General features: G+C 41.3%; 1 protein-coding gene across 3 annotated transcripts in view; it reads left to right on the top strand.

Moving 5' to 3' along the window:
• SGCD (sarcoglycan delta) overlaps positions 1–13,062 on the top strand; it is a 299,559-nt gene extending 286,497 nt beyond the window's left edge. For all 3 annotated transcript variants that reach the window (XM_065734696.1, XM_065734695.1, XM_065734697.1), the window contains 2 exons: positions 9,939–10,062; positions 11,792–13,062. In XM_065734696.1, the coding sequence (XP_065590768.1) occupies positions 9,939–10,062; positions 11,792–11,965 (298 nt within the window). In that variant the 3' untranslated portion in view covers positions 11,966–13,062. The remainder of the gene's footprint in view (positions 1–9,938; positions 10,063–11,791) is intronic.
• The last annotated feature ends 8,479 nt before the right edge of the window (positions 13,063–21,541 follow it).

Below are 21,541 nucleotides of genomic sequence, written 5' to 3'. Positions count from 1 at the left end.
CCCATTACGTGCTCCACATAGCTCTGATCAGAGGAGGAAAAATGACTACAGATTTGTGGTTGACAAGCTTCAGAAAAGGGTTCAGCACAGTGTGAAAATTGACATTTAGCAAATAGCAGTTCAGCCTTCATTTTTTTGTGAAGTTGCCTGGAATAAACTGCAGGTTTAAAACAAAATGTTTGGTCACTTGTTACACTTTATATTGCTTGTCTCATTATTGCAGTTAATTAAAGGGGGGACCAAATGTCAAAGCCGGAGTCAATAAGATTGTTAATAAAGATTTAATTTGGTGGAATCATTGTAAATTGACTGTACATTGAATGGATATACCACAGGAGTATCAGTGTCTGAAGGTCTATAAATGCATTTTCAGAAATAGCCACCAGGTTGTAGCCAATTTGTCATGCTAAATAAGCTCTTCAAATCCACTTACAGAATTCACCTTATGCTTTCAAAGGATAACACCACCAAGTGTGCGATGCATACACACACACCTTTTTTTTCCAGCAGGTATTCCACTATTTCAAATCCTTTCTAGCTTTGATATCTCTGTATTTCTCATTGTAAGTGATTCACCATTAAGTCCAGTCTTTTTAGAAGGAACAGAATAAATCATCAAGGCAGTGCAAAAGTAAATCATCAGTGGAGAAAGTGCTGTAGGCTGAGCCTGTGCACTGCCTGCATGAGATTTTAATCTGCCTGTTTCCTTTGTCTGACCAAATAGCAAGTAAAAATCCCATGATAGGTGGATTTAAAAAAAGTGGAAATCTAAATCAACCTTTCTTCTCTTCATAAAGCAGTTCTGATGTAGAAGGCTTCATGCAAACCACTTATAATGACTGCAGTATTTGCACAGCACTGCACCCCTGCCACTGTCATCCATGTACTTTGGATTATCATGAGGAAATGATTTTTCTGTCAGTGACAGCATGGAGATCTGCTCAGCAGGATTATGTAGCACCTTGAAGGGAAAAAGGAACGAGATTAAAAAACAAAAACAAAATACAATTGCTTCATGCAGTCTTCTGAATTAGGACAGAATAGCAAGCCTTGAAAGTAGAGTTAGCCCAAACTGACTTAGTAATAAATTGCTGCCCTCACTGCACATGAAAGTCACCCTGAAGCAGAGCACCATGTATGTTAGGTTAATGAATACTTAACAGATCAGTCTAGCAAGTTTTATCTGATTCAGGTTCCATCTTTCCATTGGATTTTCTAATTTTACGCCAGCTTGGGTGACATTTGTCCTCCTGCAACCGTCCAGAAGCCAACATAAACATTATGTGCTCCAAAAGCTAATGCAACACTTGTGCCCATTTGCATTGACCAATGCCGACTTACTGTAACCATGTAGGGTGGTGGGACTGGGCTAACACCATACTGCTGACCCCACAACTATGGAGGGGAGGTCTTAGGTCGTTGTGCCTCCACATACCCCACTACTAGGCAGCAAGTCATGCCAGTGACTTGAGGAGCTACTAGGCTGTTTTTATTTATTTCATTCCTGGTTTGATGACAGTGCATCAAGATAATACCCAGTCTTAGCAGCCTCTTCTGTAATTCTGGCTGAAAAGGTTTCTTCCAATTAATGCCATTTAATTAGAAGCTTTCAACCTGTAATTAGAAACTTACACCAGCCCAACCTTTGTTTCTGAAACATGCATTTCTGGTTTAGGCAATTATAGCAACATAAAAAGTAATTATTTTTCTCCATGTGTGAAATGAGTGTTCTCATTAATGCACCCAACAGGAGGAGGAATTTATTTTGTTTCAGTTTGTTTTATCTTACTGCATTAAGTTACATAAGAAGGTATAGCAGGAACACAGAAGGTGCTTTACATGGTAACTGGGGTATACCTAGCTCCTGAGGCTGTCACCTGGCCCCACTGGGGGCAGAGAGAAAGTGCATACAATTAACAAAACACAGTCCACACATCTCCATGAAGTAATTGTCAGCCTGAGAGCGTTACTTGGCTAGTTTTTACCCAGGCCACATAATGTTATGTCAAGAGACATTTGGTGCTGAGATATTTGTAATAGAAATGAAAGTGTGGGATGTTCCAGCTGGTGGCATCAATAGCAGTAGTTTTGTTACCAGCTCTTATTCAGCCACTTGGTAATAAAGTCATTTACTATTCCTCTTCTGACCATTCCTGAAGAGAGGATATTTGTCCCTTCCTTTCCTCTAGCCAGAGCAGATTCTCTGCTTCTTTATCTCTCAGTGTCTCCTATGGTTGATTCCTGGCATAAACTGTATTAATAGCTAGGGCTGTAGTCTGGCTGAATCTCCTCAGTCCCACCTACAACTGCTGTGGTTTTCTTAATGACTCTTATGCCCTGCCTTGAGATACTGGCACTGTGCCTCTGGCATCAGCACCCTTGGGGCTGTGCTGCTCTGGATGTTTTCAGGAAAAATTTCATCTCAGGAACAGTGGGTGAAACGTTGGCACAGCTGCCCAGGGTGATGGTGGGGTCACTATCCCTGGAGGTGTTCCAGAACCATGGAGATGTGGCACTGGGGGAGGAGGTTATGGGCATGGTGAGGGTGGGTTGCAGTTGGACTTACGGATCTTAGTGGTCTTTTCCAACCTCTTATAATTCCTTGATTCTGCTGCTGCCCTGCTTTTGCGGAGGTTTCCCACCACTTGGCTCTGTAGTGTCTCTGGACTTCTTTCAGCTCTTAAGGCTGAAAGATAGAGCACGGCAGGATGGAGGGAATCCTGTAGACAGCTCTCTGCTCACGTCTGTCAGGCACCGTGGGGATTCAGAGTGAGACCAATCTGCTCGCAGCCCACCGAGTGAGGAGAGCGTCACTGCCATCATTGCTAAAATAGGAACAATTCATTTTGCATCCCTTAGTCCCTTCCCTGGCCCCTAAAATGCATCATCTTCTTAAACTGCTTCTGTATTTACCACGCATCATTTTTGACTGTCTCCCAATTTCTATGATAATTTCCTTCCTTGATTTATAAGTAACAGCATTTTTTAATTATCCAGATGATTTTAATTTTCTCAGCCATACCTCTACTTCGTAAAACATTAATCTCATACTTTGTTCTTTGACAATCTCTACCCTTCACCACTTCTCCAGTTCATAATGAAACCTGATCTCAGTAGTATTACGTGCTACATTTTTCTCTCTAGAGTAATTTGATCTCTTCCATTTGATCTCTCTTTTTGTCCTCTAAATACTTTATTTTTCTTCTTGTATACCATTCCAGAGATTATTCTAAGAATAATAATTAAAAAAAAAAACATTTAGGACAACCCACGTAATTACAGCTGCTTCATCTCCTTCAGCAATTCCCATGCTTTAGCTTGATAAGTATTCATGAAGAATTCACAATTATATTTTGACTCTTCCATGTGTTTCTGGTTTTATTGCTTTCAGTGCTCTGAATACAATGCAGCAGTGGGCTTGTGTGAGCTACACCTTCAGACTCCTTTGGTTTCTCATTTATCTCATTTATTTAGACCCACTGGAATCTTTCAACATTAGCTAAGCATCTTCCTATTGCTGGCTTTGACCTGTTTTAAAATGGTTTCAAACTGCTCCTGTTACCACAGAGGGAAATGGTCAGAACTTGATAGATGTAGCCTGCCAAAAGGGCAGGATTGTTCCCCACACCCTCATTCATTCGTCAAGGACTGCAGCACTAGCAGATCCCAAGGAGGATTGTTCATCCAGCATGATCTCTATCCAAGGAAATGGTAAATTTTGTCCATAATTTATACATAAGAGTTAATCTCAATATTTTATCTGTTCCTTTTTCTCTCTCTTTGCTCATCTTTGTATAAAATCACTTTGGTGTCTCTGTTGTCCAGATATGGAGAAGCAAAGTTGTTGTCCTCCTTGCAATTTAAACCAGACTTATCTATGGCTCAATTAGAAAACTGTGATTTCCAATAGAGCAGCATTAGACCTATGCTCCTGTCAGGTCTCTGACAGACTTAATTGTATTTTCCTTAGGAATTAACCATAGTTTGCAGGTGATATGTGAAAGAATCTAGATCTTATTAGGAATTAGATGCGGACAAAAAAATCTATTTCAGAGTATGGCTGCATTGGAATTGTCATTTAACAGATTTGCAGCATAGACACTGGAAACTGCATTGTGATGCATGCTGTCAAACTAAGGAATATTTACAGCTATAGGCAGGATTTACAATTGGATGCTGTGATGATCATATATCCTTGTTTACTTTTGTAATTAATGTTGCTAAAGAAAATACCCTGGAAACCTTTCATAAGCAAGATTTATTTATGTTGATTGAGACTGTAATCAGATGTCCTCATTCAAACAGTAATTGGAGTGCTTCATTAAACTGTAATTGCAAACAAGGTTTATGTCGATGCTAGGGAATAAATAACAGGGATACATATTTTATTATTAGTGATGATATCTTCTGTAAGCTTTCAGAATGCTTGCTGCTTTTGTACTTTGCCATATGTGAAAACATATTTACTCAAAATGTTGGTGTCTTGATTAGAAATGAGAGAGAGAGATTTTGAAGTAGAAGTCCTCTCCAGTAGGAAAGAAATGTAGGCCAGATGGGTATTGCTCACGACGGAGCCTTTTGCTCCTTGTAAGTTTACAAGAATTCAGATGAACTTCAGTTAAGGTTTTGACCAGATGAATCCCAGACCTTGTTCCTCCTTCCAAACTCCAGGCACGCATAGGACAATTAAAATTAAAAAAAAAAAAAGAAAAGTTTTAAACCATTCTGGAAATGTAAATTAAGCATGGTTTCTTTGTTCTTCAGTAAAAGCTAATTACCTTCCAGTTAATGAGGAGTTAATTATTGTGGTCTTTTACTATAAATAGATTTATGTAAGATAACACAAATAATGGAGTCAGAAGTATAAGTCACTGGGAATGGGTGATCCCATTGATTTCATTGGAACAAGAGAGTTAAAACTGAAAGCAAATTTCAACCTGAGATACTGGTTCATTACCAGCAAATTGATGGACCTCTGCATTTACTTGCTAGCATAATTTACCAATTGTATGAGATGTAAGCAAGCACAGTGGTAACACTGGCTAATTTTATGCTCAATGTGAAATCTTATAGCTGGTCAGATGGATACCGTAAGAAATAATTAGAGTCATTAGAAATAATGGGCTACAGCTGCAGTAATACATGTTCTATTCTCAGTCCAGAGGTTTCTAAGCAAAATTAAATTAGCTCATGTTACCACACTGCTGCATCATATGCTCCTCAACTCCTGAGAGCAAACTTCTCTTTCCATTTCCACACTGCAAATGAAGTTGGTGCCTAATGCAGAAAAATCTCCTGTTGGAGACAGGAACTTCTGAAGCTCGAGGCCATTCCTTGTAGTTTTCCAGTGAACTGCAAGTCTTATTTGCTGGAGTCCAGCATCAATGCAAACATTTTCTCTGTGAGTTATTCATGTTGATATTTATTATTTTAAGGAAATGCTATCGATTTTATTGGAAGCACATCAGCAGCCCCTAGCTGCTGGTGGTACTGCCCTAACATCTGGAATATCCTTTTCTCCCTAAATTCAGAAGTCCATTTGTAATGGTAAGACAAAAGATGGATTATTCCAGAGGTAGTGAGGAGAGGGGCAAGAAGGAAATATAATCCATGCTGCTGGAGTGATTAATGTGGCTGGTTATGGTGAAGGAAATGAAAACTAGAAATCTGGGTAACGGTCTTTCCAAATGACAAATCTCCCTGGAACTCCAATGCAGACCAAGTGCTGACCTCCTTCGAATTATTCCTAAAGTTTTCAAAACCAAGAAGGAATGGCACAGAAAATTTTGCTCTTATTGGCTCCCAGGAACACAAGATTTCCAACAGTAGCAGGAGTGGGCAACACTAGGATGCACGTATGCCATCACAGCTCTTTAAAATCAGAGGTGCTTTGGTGGTAGGTTTGAGGAAAAGGGCTTAGGAGACACATTTGACACTGTCCATTAAGCACGGTGAGCTGGAGAAAGGCTTCCTTTGTATACACTGTCTTGCACATTGCTATGCAGGCTGAGTGTGCTCAGTGGTAGGAACAGTATTTTTGATGAAGGTAGGAGCTTAATACCGAAGTTTGGGGAACATCAGTTATCCATTTGCCATCCATCTTTGGCTATGGTACTTACCTGACCTCAGTTATTACAGTATGTAACTGCTTCACAACTGCTCATCTATTTGCCTTTCCATTCTCCCTGTGGAGCTCAGAAGTGCTATTACCTCTGTTGCAGAACTAAGCACGATTAAGGGTCAGATTTGCTATGGTATTTAGGTACTCAATGGGATTTTCAAAAGTACCTAACACCTGGTGTAGTAAGTGGATCTCAGGTTTCTTCAGTAGTTTTGAAAATCCCATTACTTGTGTCCTTTGAAAATTTTTTGCTTGTTTGGCAGCCTGGGACCTATAAGAAAGGTTTCCATGGTTATCACCCAAACAAGAGGCTGTTGGTGGCACTTTCTGGCAATGGCAGGATCAGTTTATCTCAGTCATGAATTCATCAAGTTTGGAAGTCAGTGTTAATCTAGATAGCAGTGGACCTCCTCTCCTTACACAGCCCTGTCAGAGAGGTCCTCAAAACAGTGGAGCAAAAATAAGCAGCACCCATGGTCAATAAAAAAGAGCTTATGTGCCAATTGCTGGGATGGAAATTCAAGAGCAGGAGCAAATAATGAAACAATCTATATTCATGCAGCCACCTTCACAGCCTATGGCTGTTAAGTACAGACTTACACCTAGCCAGAAGATATGAATCCTGCTGAAAGCTCCAGAGTAACCTACTGAAAAACAAATGTTGATATTTGAACAAATTATCTGTTCATTGCTAAATCATTTTCTGTCATTATTAGTCTTCAAATTGGTTCTGCTCTGGAAGACAGAATTAGGTTTAAATGCAGAGTGTCTCTTAGATGCTTGCTTCAAATGAAAGTGTTTGGTAAACGTTTCTTAAACCTCTTAGAGCATAAACTCCTCAAATTCTTTCTGGGGCATTGCATAGATTTTTCAGCTCCTGATTTCAAGTCTCAGCAGTTCATTCAGGAAACAGAAAGTAATGAAATTAAGTCCCTTGCAATCATATGCCCCTCTAATGCCAAAGACAATTTTATCAAAACCTTTTTATCCTTGCTTTCAGTAGCATCAGCTGGGACAAATGTCCCATGCAGACAGGTGATACCATTGTCAAACAGCTGTTTGAGAGTGAAAAGAGTAAAATTCTGAACTCAGTGCAAAATGCAAAACCACTTGAGCTGCAAGCGTGCTATTCTCATCACTGGAAGAGCTGCCTGTTGCTGTTAAAGTACTTGCATTCATTCCCATAGTTTTCAGGTTCTGTTCTGGAAGTATAAGGTCCCCTCCTGTTCATTGTTGGACTGGATGACCTTTAAGAGTTCCTTCCAACTCAAATGTTTCTAGGATTGTATGATTCCGTGATCCCCCACCACAGGAAGCTATTTATTAATTCCCTGTTTCTTAGTTCTCTCCAAGTACAGCGCTGGTGTGACAGTGGGAGACCATTCCCATAAAGAGCAGCAATTGAGTGCTGCTGCTGTAACTGAGTTCATTTGCACTGTGGTGTCTGATCAGTGTTTTGCACTTAGAAGATTTATTTCTCAGTGGCAAGAAGCGCTACAAGATTAACAGGTGAACAGATGTTTTGAGACAGTCAAGATGTCAAAGAAATTGAAGCCTCAGAGATATCAGAGAGCTGAAGAGTCACCTGGCCTTGGTTCTCAGGCATTATTTTACCCTCAGATTAGCTCAGTTGTCCTGGGTTTGGGCATGTCTGCTAGTGGATTTGGCCACAGTGACTTAGGACATTCTTGGCCCTGGATCTCCCTCTTCTCTGGAGGATTCTGGAGCAGAGGGAGGCAGTGTGTGCCTGCATCCTACAGCCCAGTTCCTTGTGCTCAGTGCACGAGGGAGATCCTTAGCATTGGGGGCTGTGCTACCAAAGATGAGAGCTGCAAGGAGCACAAATCTCCAAAATGTGGGACGTTCACCCACCATAATGAAAGGCACCAGAGCCCTAAGGCTTTGTGCTCTGACTATTTTTACCGTAAAGAAATTCTAACAGATACTGGAAAGGCAGTTATTGCAATTGAAAGGTCAGAGGGGTTCTTATTTGAGGTAACACTATTTAATGCCAATCATTCTTTGCAGGCTTTTTCTCCTCCGTGCAATCTGCAATTCAATCAGGAAAAAGGAAAAGAAAATGAATAGCAGCAGCCACGGTAACCTTCAGTTCTTCCTGCAGGAAACAGCCACGGGCTGACACTAGCAGAGGGATCAGAAGAAGGTTTATGTGGGATGTGACTTCCCTCTGGAGGGCAAACAAAAAGCATCTCAGAATGGTTGTGCAGAGGATGGGAACCATGAGGCTGTTTTTGCTGTCTGTGCCTTACTTCTTCTCTGAAATTTAGATTGAGTTGAGTCAGCCAGGAAATTATGGATGAGTTTGGGCTCTTAAGGGAAAGGTGTTTGAAACCCAGCAGCGTGAAGACACCACATAAGGGAAGGTCATAACTTGGAAAGGGCTGCACAGAGGGAGCTGTGCTTCTGCTTTATTGAACTGCTGGCTGCAATAAATACAGCCAAACTCTCTCAGTCTCTTGTAATATTGTCTCAGTACCAGAAGGAGTCTATTTAAGAGTACACCGACTTGCACAAATGATTATATATGAAGAGCAGAGAAACAGCTGAAGTACTGCTGCAGTAATGCAATCAAATGATAAAAGATGCCCAGGAAAGCTGGTTGGGTGCATGCGGCCTCATGCTTTGGTTTTGTTACCATGGTCACTGCTGCCTGCCCAAAGCACCCCAAGCAGAGGATCTTTTGTTCAAGTTGTCCTTCTCACTTCAGCTGGTGAGGTCACAGTTGAGATTTGCTGACGGTACAGAAAATTAACTGTGATAAAGTCAACTAGGAGGAATTGCCGAAGAGGGAGAAATGGTTTTTATTGTTATTTTCAATACAGAAAGTAATGAGAGTCTGTTTTATAAAGACGAGAAAGAGACAAGTACAATACAGGACCTATGAATGAATAATAAGCCAGAAAGACTAAACCTTGCACTTCCAGATCTTAAAGCATTAACCTCAATTGCCTGAACTAAAAGGTTTGGCTATGTTAGCCAGAGCTGTAATGGGGTTGTCAGATCTCTCTCACGTAACCACACTTAAGAAGAGTCAAAGCACTTGGGAGGGTGCTGCTGTGAGCCCTGCAATGTGAGCATAGCACTGGAGACCAGGAATTTGGAGGATTTCCATCTTACTTTTTTCTTTTTTGTCCATTTTCTTATGTCATTAAACCTTTAAATACTTCACATTATTATAGGGAGCCATAAGAAAGAATTTGCTCTTGCTTAGCAGAGCTTTGAGGAGGAAAAGTGCTTGCGTTCTCTGTGTAGCTACCCTGCTTTGATAATATCCCCCGTTAGTATTCATTAGTTACAACTCTGAGCTAGTGCATAAGGGAGTTAATAAGGGGGAAGCTTTATTGTGCCTTGCTTGATGTTCCAGCATTTACAGCACAGTAAAGCTGATGTGAAATGCTAGCAGATTGGATTTGTGGAATCTTTTACCACGTTCGGGTTGGATATTAGGAAAGATTTCTTCTCAGAAGTGGTCAGGCATTGACACAGGCTGCCCAGGGAGGTGGTGGAGTCACTATCCTTGGAGGTGTTCAGGAAGAAGGTGGATGTCCCACTGAGGGACATGGATTAGTGGGCATGGTGGGAGAGGGTTGTGGTTGGACTAGATGATTTTAGTGGTCTGTTCCATCCTTTGTGATTCTGTGGTTGGGTGTAGTTTCTTTCTGCTGACTGAACCATCTGTGAATCTGAACTTTGGGAGCTGCCTTGTAATATGTGCTCAGGCTGTTCAAGGCCACAGCCCAAGGTTACACACGAATCCTCAGCCCAACAGGCCAAGTACTGCCATTTCCTCTTTCAGACTGGAGTCGCCTACGCGTGCACTGGTGATGGAGGCTCCGAAGGGCATTGAGATCAACGCTGAGGCTGGCAGCTTGAAAGCCACGTGCAGGACAGAGCTCAGGCTGGAATCCAAAGATGGAGAGGTAAGCAAAGAGCACCAAGCTTTATGGGAAACACAAACCAAGCTGCAGATCTCTGCAGATTTATAACCTTCCCATTCGCATAGCACTTGAAAAACAAGTTTCAAATCATAAAGCCGTGATTCTATTCTAAAAGCACTGGTGAAGCCTTCCTAGCATAGGTTCTGCAAGCAGTGATTGAACATATCATATGCAAACAAGGCTCACTCTGTGGAGAAGGCTAATTCATTATTTTTAAAGTGCTTGGATAATAGCATCTGTGGATCAGGCAAATTTATGCAGCAGTAAAGTACACAGCGCTCCTAAATTCTTTGTTTCCTTGTCACTTTAAAGCAGGATTTATGTGGCCAACGTAATTAAATCTTTTATCATACATATTTTCTATAAGAAGAGCTTAATTCACCTGTATTGATCCGAAAAGCTTTTATAGCTGATGTTTTCATTTTGGAAAGAATGTGAACATTAGGAGACATAGGGTGTTGCGCCGGGGAAAATTCTAAAGGGAAAGAGTTAATAACTAAAGCTGATAAGAGAACAGAAGTAAAATAGGTCTCTTCTGGTGTCTCAGGAAAATATGCACACCTGTTCTCATCCCCTCCTTCTGCCACAGATGTGGAAGACACTGAGGGATGTGGATGATGGGAAACCCAAGGAGAGCCTCACAGGAGGCTTTTCATAGGATGTGAGATCCAGTACGGCCTGCTGTTTTCCTATCTTAGTGCCCTCAGTGATTCACAGATTGGGATGCTTATTGTGATTCTTGTTATTTCTAAACATTTGCATTTTAAGATATTCCAGATCCCCCTGGCGAGGAGTTTAAAACAAAACAAAGCAAAACAAAAATAGCAATAAAACTCTTACCTAATATACTGCAATTGAAATTCAAGGCATTTCATGACTGCAAGCAGTTGCCTTTATGCTTTCAACACTTATTTGTTTTTTGAAAACATATATTGGCCTGTCTCTTTCTGGCAATTAGATGGTTGGATACTAAAACAGAAGTGATCTTTACTGTAACTGCAAGATAAGAGCAAACAATGTCAGTCGCCCTGTAATATTCTGGGCTGTAGGTTATGGAATCCTACAGTCATTTTGGTTGGAAGAAACCCTTAAAGTCCATCTGGTCCAATTCCCCTCCAGAGAACAGGAACACCTACAGATCCATCAGGTTATCTTACCATGCTCTTCTCAATCATGTTAGAAAATTTCCCTTGTGCATTCATTTTTATGTTCTGTTTTCTAAGAAGAAATTTAGGTCTTTTATGACATTGAAGTAATTTTTAATATACATAATAATAATCTGCATAAAGATATTACATGTACACATAAAACACACATAAAAATGAGTGCTGTGAGCCTGTAAACATGACTGGTAATGAGATCAGAAGTCCCAGTAGAAGAAAGGGGTCCTGATTGCATGGAAGTGATCTGAACATGCTGCCCACCGAGCGATGAAGGCATTGCTGTCACTGCTGGGTGCTGCAGGGCTTAACTCACACACTGGTGTCCCAGAAAGCAATGAGGCAAGAAAACATAGATAACAGAAAAAGAGCAGAGGTTTCAGGGTAAACTCACCCACACTGATGTCAGCCTTTCCCCAGCTTCACACCCTTGGCTGCCCAGCTTCTGTAGCAGCTCAGATGTCCAAACGAGGCCTCTTTAAATGCTGGATGAAAAATAACAGCTCTTCACTAATTCTCTCTTTTTCTCTCTTTCTCCCCTCCGACTTCAGATAACATTGAATTCTGCAAAAATCAAACTACCTAACTTGCCTCAAGGATCTTCCTCTTCTGCAGGGTCCAGGCAAAAAATCTACGAGCTCTGTGTGTGCCCCAATGGGAGGTTATTTCTGTCTCAGGCAGGCACTAGCTCCACCTGCCAGATAAATACAAGTGTCTGCCTTTGAGAGACAATTTGCAGTGGGGCATCACAGGCAGCACAAAAGCCAATTCTGGTCTCCTAGATTGCAGCTGCCAACTATTTTTACTAGAACACAGAAAGCCTATCAAAGACTTTTTTTGTGTGCGCGCGTGTGTGTGAATATATATATAAAATATATATATATATAAAATTATATATATCCTCTGTGTAAAAATGATGTTTCAGTACAAGGAATCCCAGGGTGACCCTGTTACATTTGTGTAGCATTTCTCTTTCCCACACCAAAATTTACTGGTACAATCTACTGAATTGGGCTTGATGCTCCCCTGGACCCTTCTGTAATAGTACAGTCTAACAATCACCCTTTGTTTTTGACCATGTTCTAAGAGCAATGAGATTACTGGCTGGTGTAGATCCTGGAACCAACATAGACCCACCAACATAGTAAGGGGAGAGTAGCATCTCTGATTATTTTTGCATCATTAAATCAGTGGCATGAGGAAAACAAAGCAGCCAGATGTGTTGTACTGGTTGCCTTTGAGATATCCAAGATACCTAGGGTTAAACTACACTCTTTAATTTTCACCTGAAGCATGGCTCCCTGTTGGGAGAGATGGGTTGCACTTTGCCAATAGAAAAGTCCTAATCTTTTTGCTGAATTATTTTCTGAAGGGCTTGTACATGCAGTGAATGCCTTGTGCTATTCAGATGTCACATGTCAGCTCTAACCCCAACCTAAAGTTGTCTCTGTGCTAACAAAAAAGCATTGTATTTGTTCTTGAAAGGGAAATAAGTTATGGAAGTTGGACTAGAAGAGAAAAATCTTGAACCACTTTATTAAACAGGTGTCTTGGATCACCCTACCTGCTCTCTATTACCGCCTTTAATTTTGAAATGATCTAACCTACCTGAGAAAGTGTAAGATCTGGAAATTACATACCATACCTATAGAAACAAAGCAAATCACTTGTTAAACCCATAGAAACATAGAAATTCATCCAAATTTGCTGCCTAATATCTGTGTGCTATGCTAGAATTTTTGTCCTTTCTATTCAGGACGTGCAGTCCAAGATCACGTACATTTTGTAGAGATTGCAAATATCAGAGATGCTGACAGTGTAGTAGATATTTCTTTTAAGACTACAAAGATTTTGACAAATTCAGATTACTAGAAAGCAAAGGCTTTGGATGCTGGTTCCTCTAGAATTCAAGCCCCACAATCTCTGTGGTTGAATCTCTTCACGGGTGCATTTTCCTTACTGAAGTCCAGGAGTTACTTACAGGCAGGATAAAATATGAATCTGATCTGGTAACGTTATTTTCAGTTTTGAAGTTTTGAGGCGGGGGGGGGGAAACAACAAACCAAAATGAGCCCTGATCTTCTAATTCTGACACACAACTGCATCCACGTGCATGCAAAAACCTTTTAAAAACCAATGTACTAATTAGCAGAAAAGGGTTCAAGTCACAGTAAATCTCATGAGGACAGCAAGGTTTCTACACCACTGAGATGCTACTGAAAATATTACCTCATGTGCAAACGTGGCAGATCTGTGCCCGTCCCTAGCGGTATCTGAGCAAAGCTGGTATTCTTCAAGCAATTTTCAAGATGCAATATAGCTGACAGTAGTTCTTAGAAATAACTTAGCCCTTTCCTTTTTAATATATTTCCACATGTTTTCATGTGGTCTGGAGAGTACCAGTGTTTGATATTTTTAAATGATCGGTTCTGGCCTGATCCGAAACTGGCTGGACTCAATGGGAAGATTTCCATGGCATTTTGATTGGATGTTGCTTCCCAACAAAGCAACATTCCCATAAAATTTATTTCCGAAAGAGGATTGAGTTATCTATGTATATTTCTCTGACACTTTCAGATGAATTAACGAATTCAAATTATTTGTTAAAGAATGATTCCTGTAATTATTGTCTTGAGTCAATGTTCGAATGCAAAGGGTCACCCAGGATAACAATTGTATTGGGACACAGGACTATACCATCTCTGTTCAAAGAGGGGAATTGTGCCTATGCCTTAAGTCAATGCACTCAGCAAGGAGAAGCACATCATATTTATCTTGTTATTAAAACGAGTTTATTTGGGGGGAGGGACAGGAGGATGTCTTGGGAACCGGTTGTGCAACTTAAAACAGATGTTAATGAAATGTATTAAGACTGTAGGGGCACCAAGAGTGATACTGTTGGTTTTTTTACCATGTTAAATATAGCAAAATACTGTGTATGTTACCTCTGGGACCACAAGTGAAGTCCCATTCATAGTCCTACATTTGCTATAGATTTTTTTTTCCTGTTTGATTTAATACTGATCACAAACTTTCTAGCAAGCATGGCCCAATTCATAAAGAAATCCCATGTTCATGAGCACATGCATTGTTGTGAAGATGCATGCTGCAGAAGGAGTGTCCTGTATGGAAAACAAGTTGCTTTAACTTTTCCTTCCATGAGGGTATCAGTGCTAGTTGGTAGTGTGGGGCTGAGCACAAGGAGTGGCCCAGCAGGGACTCTATGTCCCAATCACTGACTGCAATCCCAGGTGCCCACTGGTCAGTCCTCATCCCAAACACTCTTGGGCTGCTCTGCAGCAAATTTATTTTGATTGATCTTTTATTCTGGGATCTTGGATGAGGTGATCACCCTCGTATCTTGGGAAGGCCATGAGATTACATAAGGACATTCATTTTGGTATGAATTGCTTTGGGGGTACTGTTAGAGAACAGCCTTACACCTCTGTGCCACTACTGTTTTCTGCAGAAAGTGAACAATGGGTACCTTAATTATGCCTAGGTGAAGGAGTTCGATATACTTGACAATTCTGTCTCCATTTCTAAAAGCGTAAAATGATTTTCTGTGTGCCTAGAGATTGAACCCATGCAGACTTGAAAACCATTTGAATGTTTTAAGACCACGGTTCAGATGATGCTGCCTGCTCTTGAGATGGCCACGTGAGTAATCCTCTGCTGTTCAGTGAGTGGCAAACCAGAGTGAGCAGGACTGAATCTATGAGATTCCAGGGGAAAAATTGCATTTTTGTTTAAAAAGCAGTGTGCAGACATATCCAGCCACCTTACACTTCATGGCTTGTTGTCTGGGGGCAATTGTGGTGTGACTGACTCACCTCCTGGGAGAGGCAGATGATTGAAGGTTCAGTTTTCCTCCTTGCCCAGAAACCACTCACAATTGCTTTACCTGTATGGGTTGGTTTTCTCTGAGTGCAAACCAAGGCAGAACATCCACAGCTGGAATTTTGTACATACACTTTACCTGCAGTTGATAAATGCCAAAAACAAAGAGACTGTGTATTTCTTTATGAATTGGGCCTGAAATTTAGTTCAGTTGAGCATTTGCTATTAGGGAAGGTGGCATTTATCTCAAATCAGAGTTTAATTTTGCCTCTCAACACTAAGGCAAGGCTGGGGTGAGTGGTGCATTTGTTCATGCTGAGCTCAATGGAAGAGATGCCGATGACTTTGTGGCCTGAGCTAGGGCAGGAGCCTGATGGGTGAGAATTCAGGGCACTGATGCCAGAGGAAACAGTGCCAGCAGCTGTGGTGGCTGTGGAGCTGAACTCAGCTGCACTGTGCTCGATCCTGCATTGCATCTATATGCATTGCAAACATGGAAATGCTAATCAAGAGACTGTGATGCAAGTGTCAGTGTCCCTTAGGCAACCAGATAAAGATAAATGCTTTTATGTATTGTAGCTCTAAACTTCATGGGGTTTTGGGACCTTGTTAAGTTTGCTTTAAATGCCACACTTCAGTACTGACTGTCAGTGCTTACCTGTACACCATTACCTTATGCATATGTCATGTATGACCTTTGTGCTATAAAGAGTTGGGATGGCAGGTGTAAAGCAAAAAGATTTTGCCATTAGCAAAGGCAGAGATCCTAATACCAGTTATACAACCACATTCATTTTCCATGTACCTTTATTTCTATTGGTTTTTGAACTTTTTTGACATATATTACCTGGAAGTCAGTGAAATGAGTGGCTTTAGAGTACAAAGAAATGCTAACATGAAAGGAAGTTATTGAAAAGGGGAGGCCAGTAACTATGAATACAGGTGTGTGACCTCTGTAGATATACATTTTTTTTGGAAAATGAAGCATGTGCATAAGTGATTTGTGTTTGGTCTCACATTCACATGTTGTCAAACATTTGTATTGTAAGAGTTTGAGGTTCTTTTATTTCCTCATTCAATCGCGAGTGTCACAATGCACAAACAAAAAAGCTTAAGGCATTCACCTGGCAGTCCTACCTGCAGTCCAGCAAAACAATGTCTGAATCAAGAAAACCCTCCCTAGAAATTACTTGAAGGTTGAGGAGAGATTCCTATGGAAACCTGTGAAGTTGTCCTGTCAGATTGCATCATACCTAGTCTGCAATGGCAGATGGTCTTAGAGGAGATTAACTTTTGTTGTCCTAGCATACATGCATACATATACATGGCTAGATACAGTTTACAACAAAAGTCATCTTTCTTCATACTTGCTGTTATGGCTTTAAGTTTCACATTGCAAGAGACAATGAGATGAAGACCAAAGATTACAGAAATTAATCCTTTCCCTGGTTGCCCTCATGCCTGAAATGCATTAACTTTGATGGTGCTTTTTGGAATTGGTCAGGAATAAATGCAGGTTTATCACGTAGCTGCATTTGAGAGCATACAGCAGCAGGAAGCCTTTAATTTCCTTCATGGGGAGAAAAGGAAATAACTTGGAATTCTTTAGATGTGTACAGAGGGTAAGGTTGCCTGAAAAGAGAACCATGAAGAAATAACCAAAAAGTTGAGAGAGAGTCCTGGGCTGAAGGTATAGTTCAACTGAGGGAATGTTTGTTGCTGGCTGTGCACTCAAGCATCAGCAGATGAAGAATGCTGGTGAGACACACACAAGAGCAGGATGCTCCCGTGAAACCATCCAAGTCTTTATTCCTTGGAATCAGTCACCCTGTTTAGTGAAGAAGGGAAACTGCTGAAGTGTTTTATTGTGAAGTGCAAGCCATAAAACAAGAAAGTTTGGGGCTTTTCTGTTTGGTTTATGGTTTTTGTTGTGTTTTCTTGTTGTGGGTTTTTTTGTTTCTGTTTTTGCTTTTGATGGCTGACATTTTAGATTTGGAAATGTCATCATCCAGAACTTACCTGAGCAAATGCAGTGAGCACTCCTGTCAAGCTCTGGCAGTCAGGGATTGGTGCTCCTCAAACGAACACGGCAGCTCCTTTATTCTCTTTGCCCTTCTTGTTGAGGAATGCAGTCACTGTAACATTTCCATTTTCCCCATTCTAAGCTTTTTCATCAGCTCTGAAATTGCCACATAATATTTTGGTAGTAGTATTTCTGCGATCAGGTGGCCTGCAGCCCCCAGTGCCACCTCACACCTCAAGACCCAACTCAGCGAGCAGCGGATGTGGGGCAGTGGCACGCAGGTGAAATTTAGGCCTTTCAGGTAAATTCTGCATGAGAGCTGCGGTGTTTTCACAGCTGATGTAACCAAGTCTACAGCTGTGGTTGCAGCAGGGCTGAACACTGATGTGGCTCTGATGAGATTATTCAGAAGGAGAGGAGCGCATTATAGGAGGCAGGCAGGCAGGAGGGAGAGGGAAGAAATGGCAAGAGACATCACCTTAATCACGGTAATGCAGCAAACTTCTTTGTCTGTTTACACTGTTATACTTTAAATTAATAACATCCATTTCACTAAATATGGTAGCAATTATGTTTGATCTTCCCTGGTGCACAGTGGAATTACTGTCACTGGAAGCACTTAGAGCTTGGGCTGCTTGAGATGGCTGAGGTGTTGTTTCCATCCACAATAACCACAATGGCTTGGGGCTCGGATGGAAATTATAGTGAGTGGCTTGTGTTTAGAAAGCTTTTAAATTTACTGTGCTTGAGAAGCACGTGCTTATGCACAGAGAGCCCCAAGGCTTTATCATTTAAAACTCTCTTGTCCTGCCACTTGAATTGCATCTCATGAAAAGGGACGTACTTTCTTTATACGGGAAAAGATGGATATTTAAACCTGTGGGATTTTTATCCTGAGGAAAGGAGGAAATATAATCCTAGTGAGTCTCTGAGATTTCCCATTCAGGTCACATTAAAACAGAGATGCACGTAAGTCCTTTAACTTTCTGATTTGTTGGAAGTGTTAATTTCTGAAGGAAAGTCAGCCCTGGTGTCACTTGGAGGAGAAGCCTCACCTTGGTGCAGCTCAGAGCCATGTGGTGTCTTGGATTCGGGGTTAGGTTGGTGGTAGTGGGAGCCCTGCTCAGGGGAAGCCAGATAAATGGCCACTTTGAGGCCACTCATCTCTCTGTCAGGGTGTTTGTTTTTAATTAGTATTAAAGAGTAGGATCTATCCACTATGGAGCAATACATGATCGTGTTTGTCTCTCATTCAGTTGACCTGAGCTTTCTGCCAGTAAGAGGAAAGGGTCAAAAGAGAAATTTGTGCAAAACTGTTATATTTATGTTCCTCTCTGTTCCCAGATGCTTTGGGTGAAAAACAAAAAACAAAAAAGAAAACGTGGCCTTAAGTAAAAAGGTCTTTCTTTCTTTTTTTTTTTTTTTTAACTAAGAGATTAAAAAGGACATCTTTGAGCCTTTCACCAGGTCCATCCCAAAATGGACCCTCACACTTTCTAGCAGCTCTGCCATAGCAGGAATAGACCTTTTGTAAGGCACAGCTCCTGTGCATCTCTGCATGGAGCAGAAATTTGAAGTTGCATTGTACTCTCACGTTTTTGCCCCATTAGAAAGGCTTAACTGCTGATAGGAGATAAAGCTTCCTGAAGCCTCGTACAGCTCAATGCATCACTTTCTAAAGCAATGGAGCTTCTTTCTTCTTTTAAAGATTTTGTTGTAACAGAGTCCTTGAAACATCATCAAGCAGGCTCCCATGGCAGAGCAGTAGAATAATTAATTGTGGGTGGCTCTATTTCTATTGAAGGGTGGATTATAGTTGAAAGAATATTGCTGTTGTGGTTTCTCCCACACTGGCTGAGCTGCAAGCACCTCACACCACTCAGAGCTCTGGCTGCATTCTTCTCTGCATTGTTCCATGTACCAGGGAGCAGCACAAAGCAAGAGCCTGCTGGTGTGGGCCTCATCTGGGTTCTCCTCTGGGGTTTTGCACTTGCTTTCAGTGCTGTTCTTGATGTACCAGATAATGAAATGTGTAAGCAATACTAATAATTTTATAGGTGATGTGTGGGTACAGTCATGGTGGAGGGTTATTGGTTGCTGCCCTAGCAAGCCTTTGTTCAACCTGAAGGCAGCAGCTGCACTATGTGGGCACCAGGGCACTGCTGTTCCCACACATTGGGTTGAGGCTGCACTGTTTGCAGGGAATTGGCATTCTCTGATAATTTAGGAGGAGTAACAAAGCCTGACCTTGCAGAGCCTCTTAGAAAGTGGAACTGAACAATCTTCACACCCTACATTTATCAAAGGGCTCTGTGATAGCATTCCCACCCAGATTTCTCCCTAGATAGAGCTATTCCTGAACTGCGAGCCACATCTCAGTCTGGATCTGCACTGTGCAGTGCTTTGGGTGCAGGGAAGGGGTTGACCTGCTGGATGTGACTCAGATCTGTTCTATTTTATGTTTTTGCCTGCTCCTTATTTTATTTAGTTTCTTGGTGCACAAATACCAATAGAGTTGTTGACGTTAACCTAACAAATGCTCCACGTAATTAAACTCAACAGCAAAACAGCATTCAGTGTTGAAGCAAAACCCCATTCATCCACAGCAGCAGCATAAAGGCACGACCCATGAGATAATGGCAGTTCTCATCTGTGATGGTTAAATATCTTGTCTGACCTCTACTCTGATAACAACCAATGATCTCGATATTGTAAACAGGACAAACAAATTTTAAAGTCTTATCACAGTTCTCATTAGGAAATTCAGATTTGTTTGGCTTTTTTCTTTTTAATTTATGTATGTGTGTGGTTGTGTGGGAAAATATAAAGCTTTTTTGTATCAAATAACATCAATCCTTGCACACTCTATGCAAAATTTTATAAGCATTGCAATAATGCTATGAATTACACAAGGAACTATTTTAACTTTATTACACTTTCTGTATAAAAAAAAATTTGTATTTAAATGATTTCAACTGCAATCTTGTAAAATATATTAATAAAATAATGATTGTTAAGAAGGAAAGAGCTGTTGTGTGTTTTTGTTTGATTGAGCACGACATATGGGATTGTAGACCTCAGACATTTGTATGCCCATAGGATGGGGACAGGATGTGTGTGTGTGTATAGGTGTAGGCCTTAAGTGGCACCAGGGGAGGCTCGTGGTGGATATTAGGAAAGATTTCTTCTCTGAAAGAAGGAATGTGTTGGCTCAGGGAAACAGTAAAATCACTGTCCCTGGAGGCTTTTGGGAAAAGCGTGGATGTGATACTTGGAGACAGGGTTTAGTGGGCATGGTAGGGATGGGTTGGTAGTTGGACTTACTTGATGATCTTAGTCAGTGATGTGCCAGACTGGGTCATACCAGTGATCCATTTCACAGCTTTAAGTCCCTGGATGTATTCATTCTCAAAAAAAAAAAAAAAAATCCTTTAGAGGTAGAAACGATGGGGAAAGTTGAGTTACCAGCTTGGGTAGCAGAGGAAGGTGCATGCAGCCAGGAACAAGCCCCTGCCTCCCCACAGTTGGGGGGAGCATGAGCTCAAGTCTGTCTGCAAAAAAACAATAATTAAAACAAAAAACAACAGTACTGTGGACCAACATGCTGCTTTAACGATCCATCCGTTTTATTTTAATTGGATAACTAATCAGCTGCTCATGGGAGACTCCGCACTTGCCATGCAATCACTTGTGAGCACATTTTGCAGGAGCTGGGTTTTAAATACGAAGTTGTTCAGCCTGGATTTTGTCAGTAAATGAGAGCATTGATTGGGGCTCATTAACTGAACAAATAGCAAGAATTCAGTCCAGCTGAAAAGATGTGCATGCCTTCCAAGTGCAAGGAGCATGAGCCTGGTTATCACAGCTGAGACACTGCCAAGGTGCAGGCTGAAGGGCTTTGTGTTCACCAGTTTATAGGGGCCAACCTTTACCAGGTTGCAAATAAGTTCACTCCGAACTGTTTGGTGGACATGCACAGTTCTTCTCTTGCTCTCTGGATTTTGGACTGTTTGCAGTTCAGCAACAAAAAAACCTCACATCTTTCAGCTGAATTTCAGCTGCCATTCTTGGCCTGAGTTTACAATGTCTGACAAACTGACAGCAAAGTAATTCAGCAGTTAACCCCATTTAAGGACCACGCTGCCAGCGACCTCCCAGCAGCAGCAGGTGATGCAGCACTGTGCCAGGGCAGGCAGTGGTTGCATCCCTCCCCTGGACCAGCAAACTGTCATCAGCTGTCGGTACACGTGCTGTGATTTAAGCAGGGACTAGTTATGGAATCCAGCCCTAAAAGCAGCAAAATCCACTCCCCAGAAAATTACCAAAGTGCAACTTCTTCCCAGCTTTTTTTTTTTTCTTTTTTCTTTTTTCTTTTTTCTTTTTTCTTTTTTGCCTTTCAGCACTTCCCCCTTCTTCCTTTCTGCACCTATAGAAAATT

Source organism: Cyrtonyx montezumae, unplaced genomic scaffold (assembly GCF_038088225.1).
Source record: "Cyrtonyx montezumae isolate F1298 unplaced genomic scaffold, pur_monq_1.0 scaffold_18, whole genome shotgun sequence".
Lineage (NCBI taxonomy): Eukaryota > Metazoa > Chordata > Aves > Galliformes > Odontophoridae > Cyrtonyx > Cyrtonyx montezumae.
This window is presented reverse-complemented; position numbering and strand designations above follow the sequence as displayed.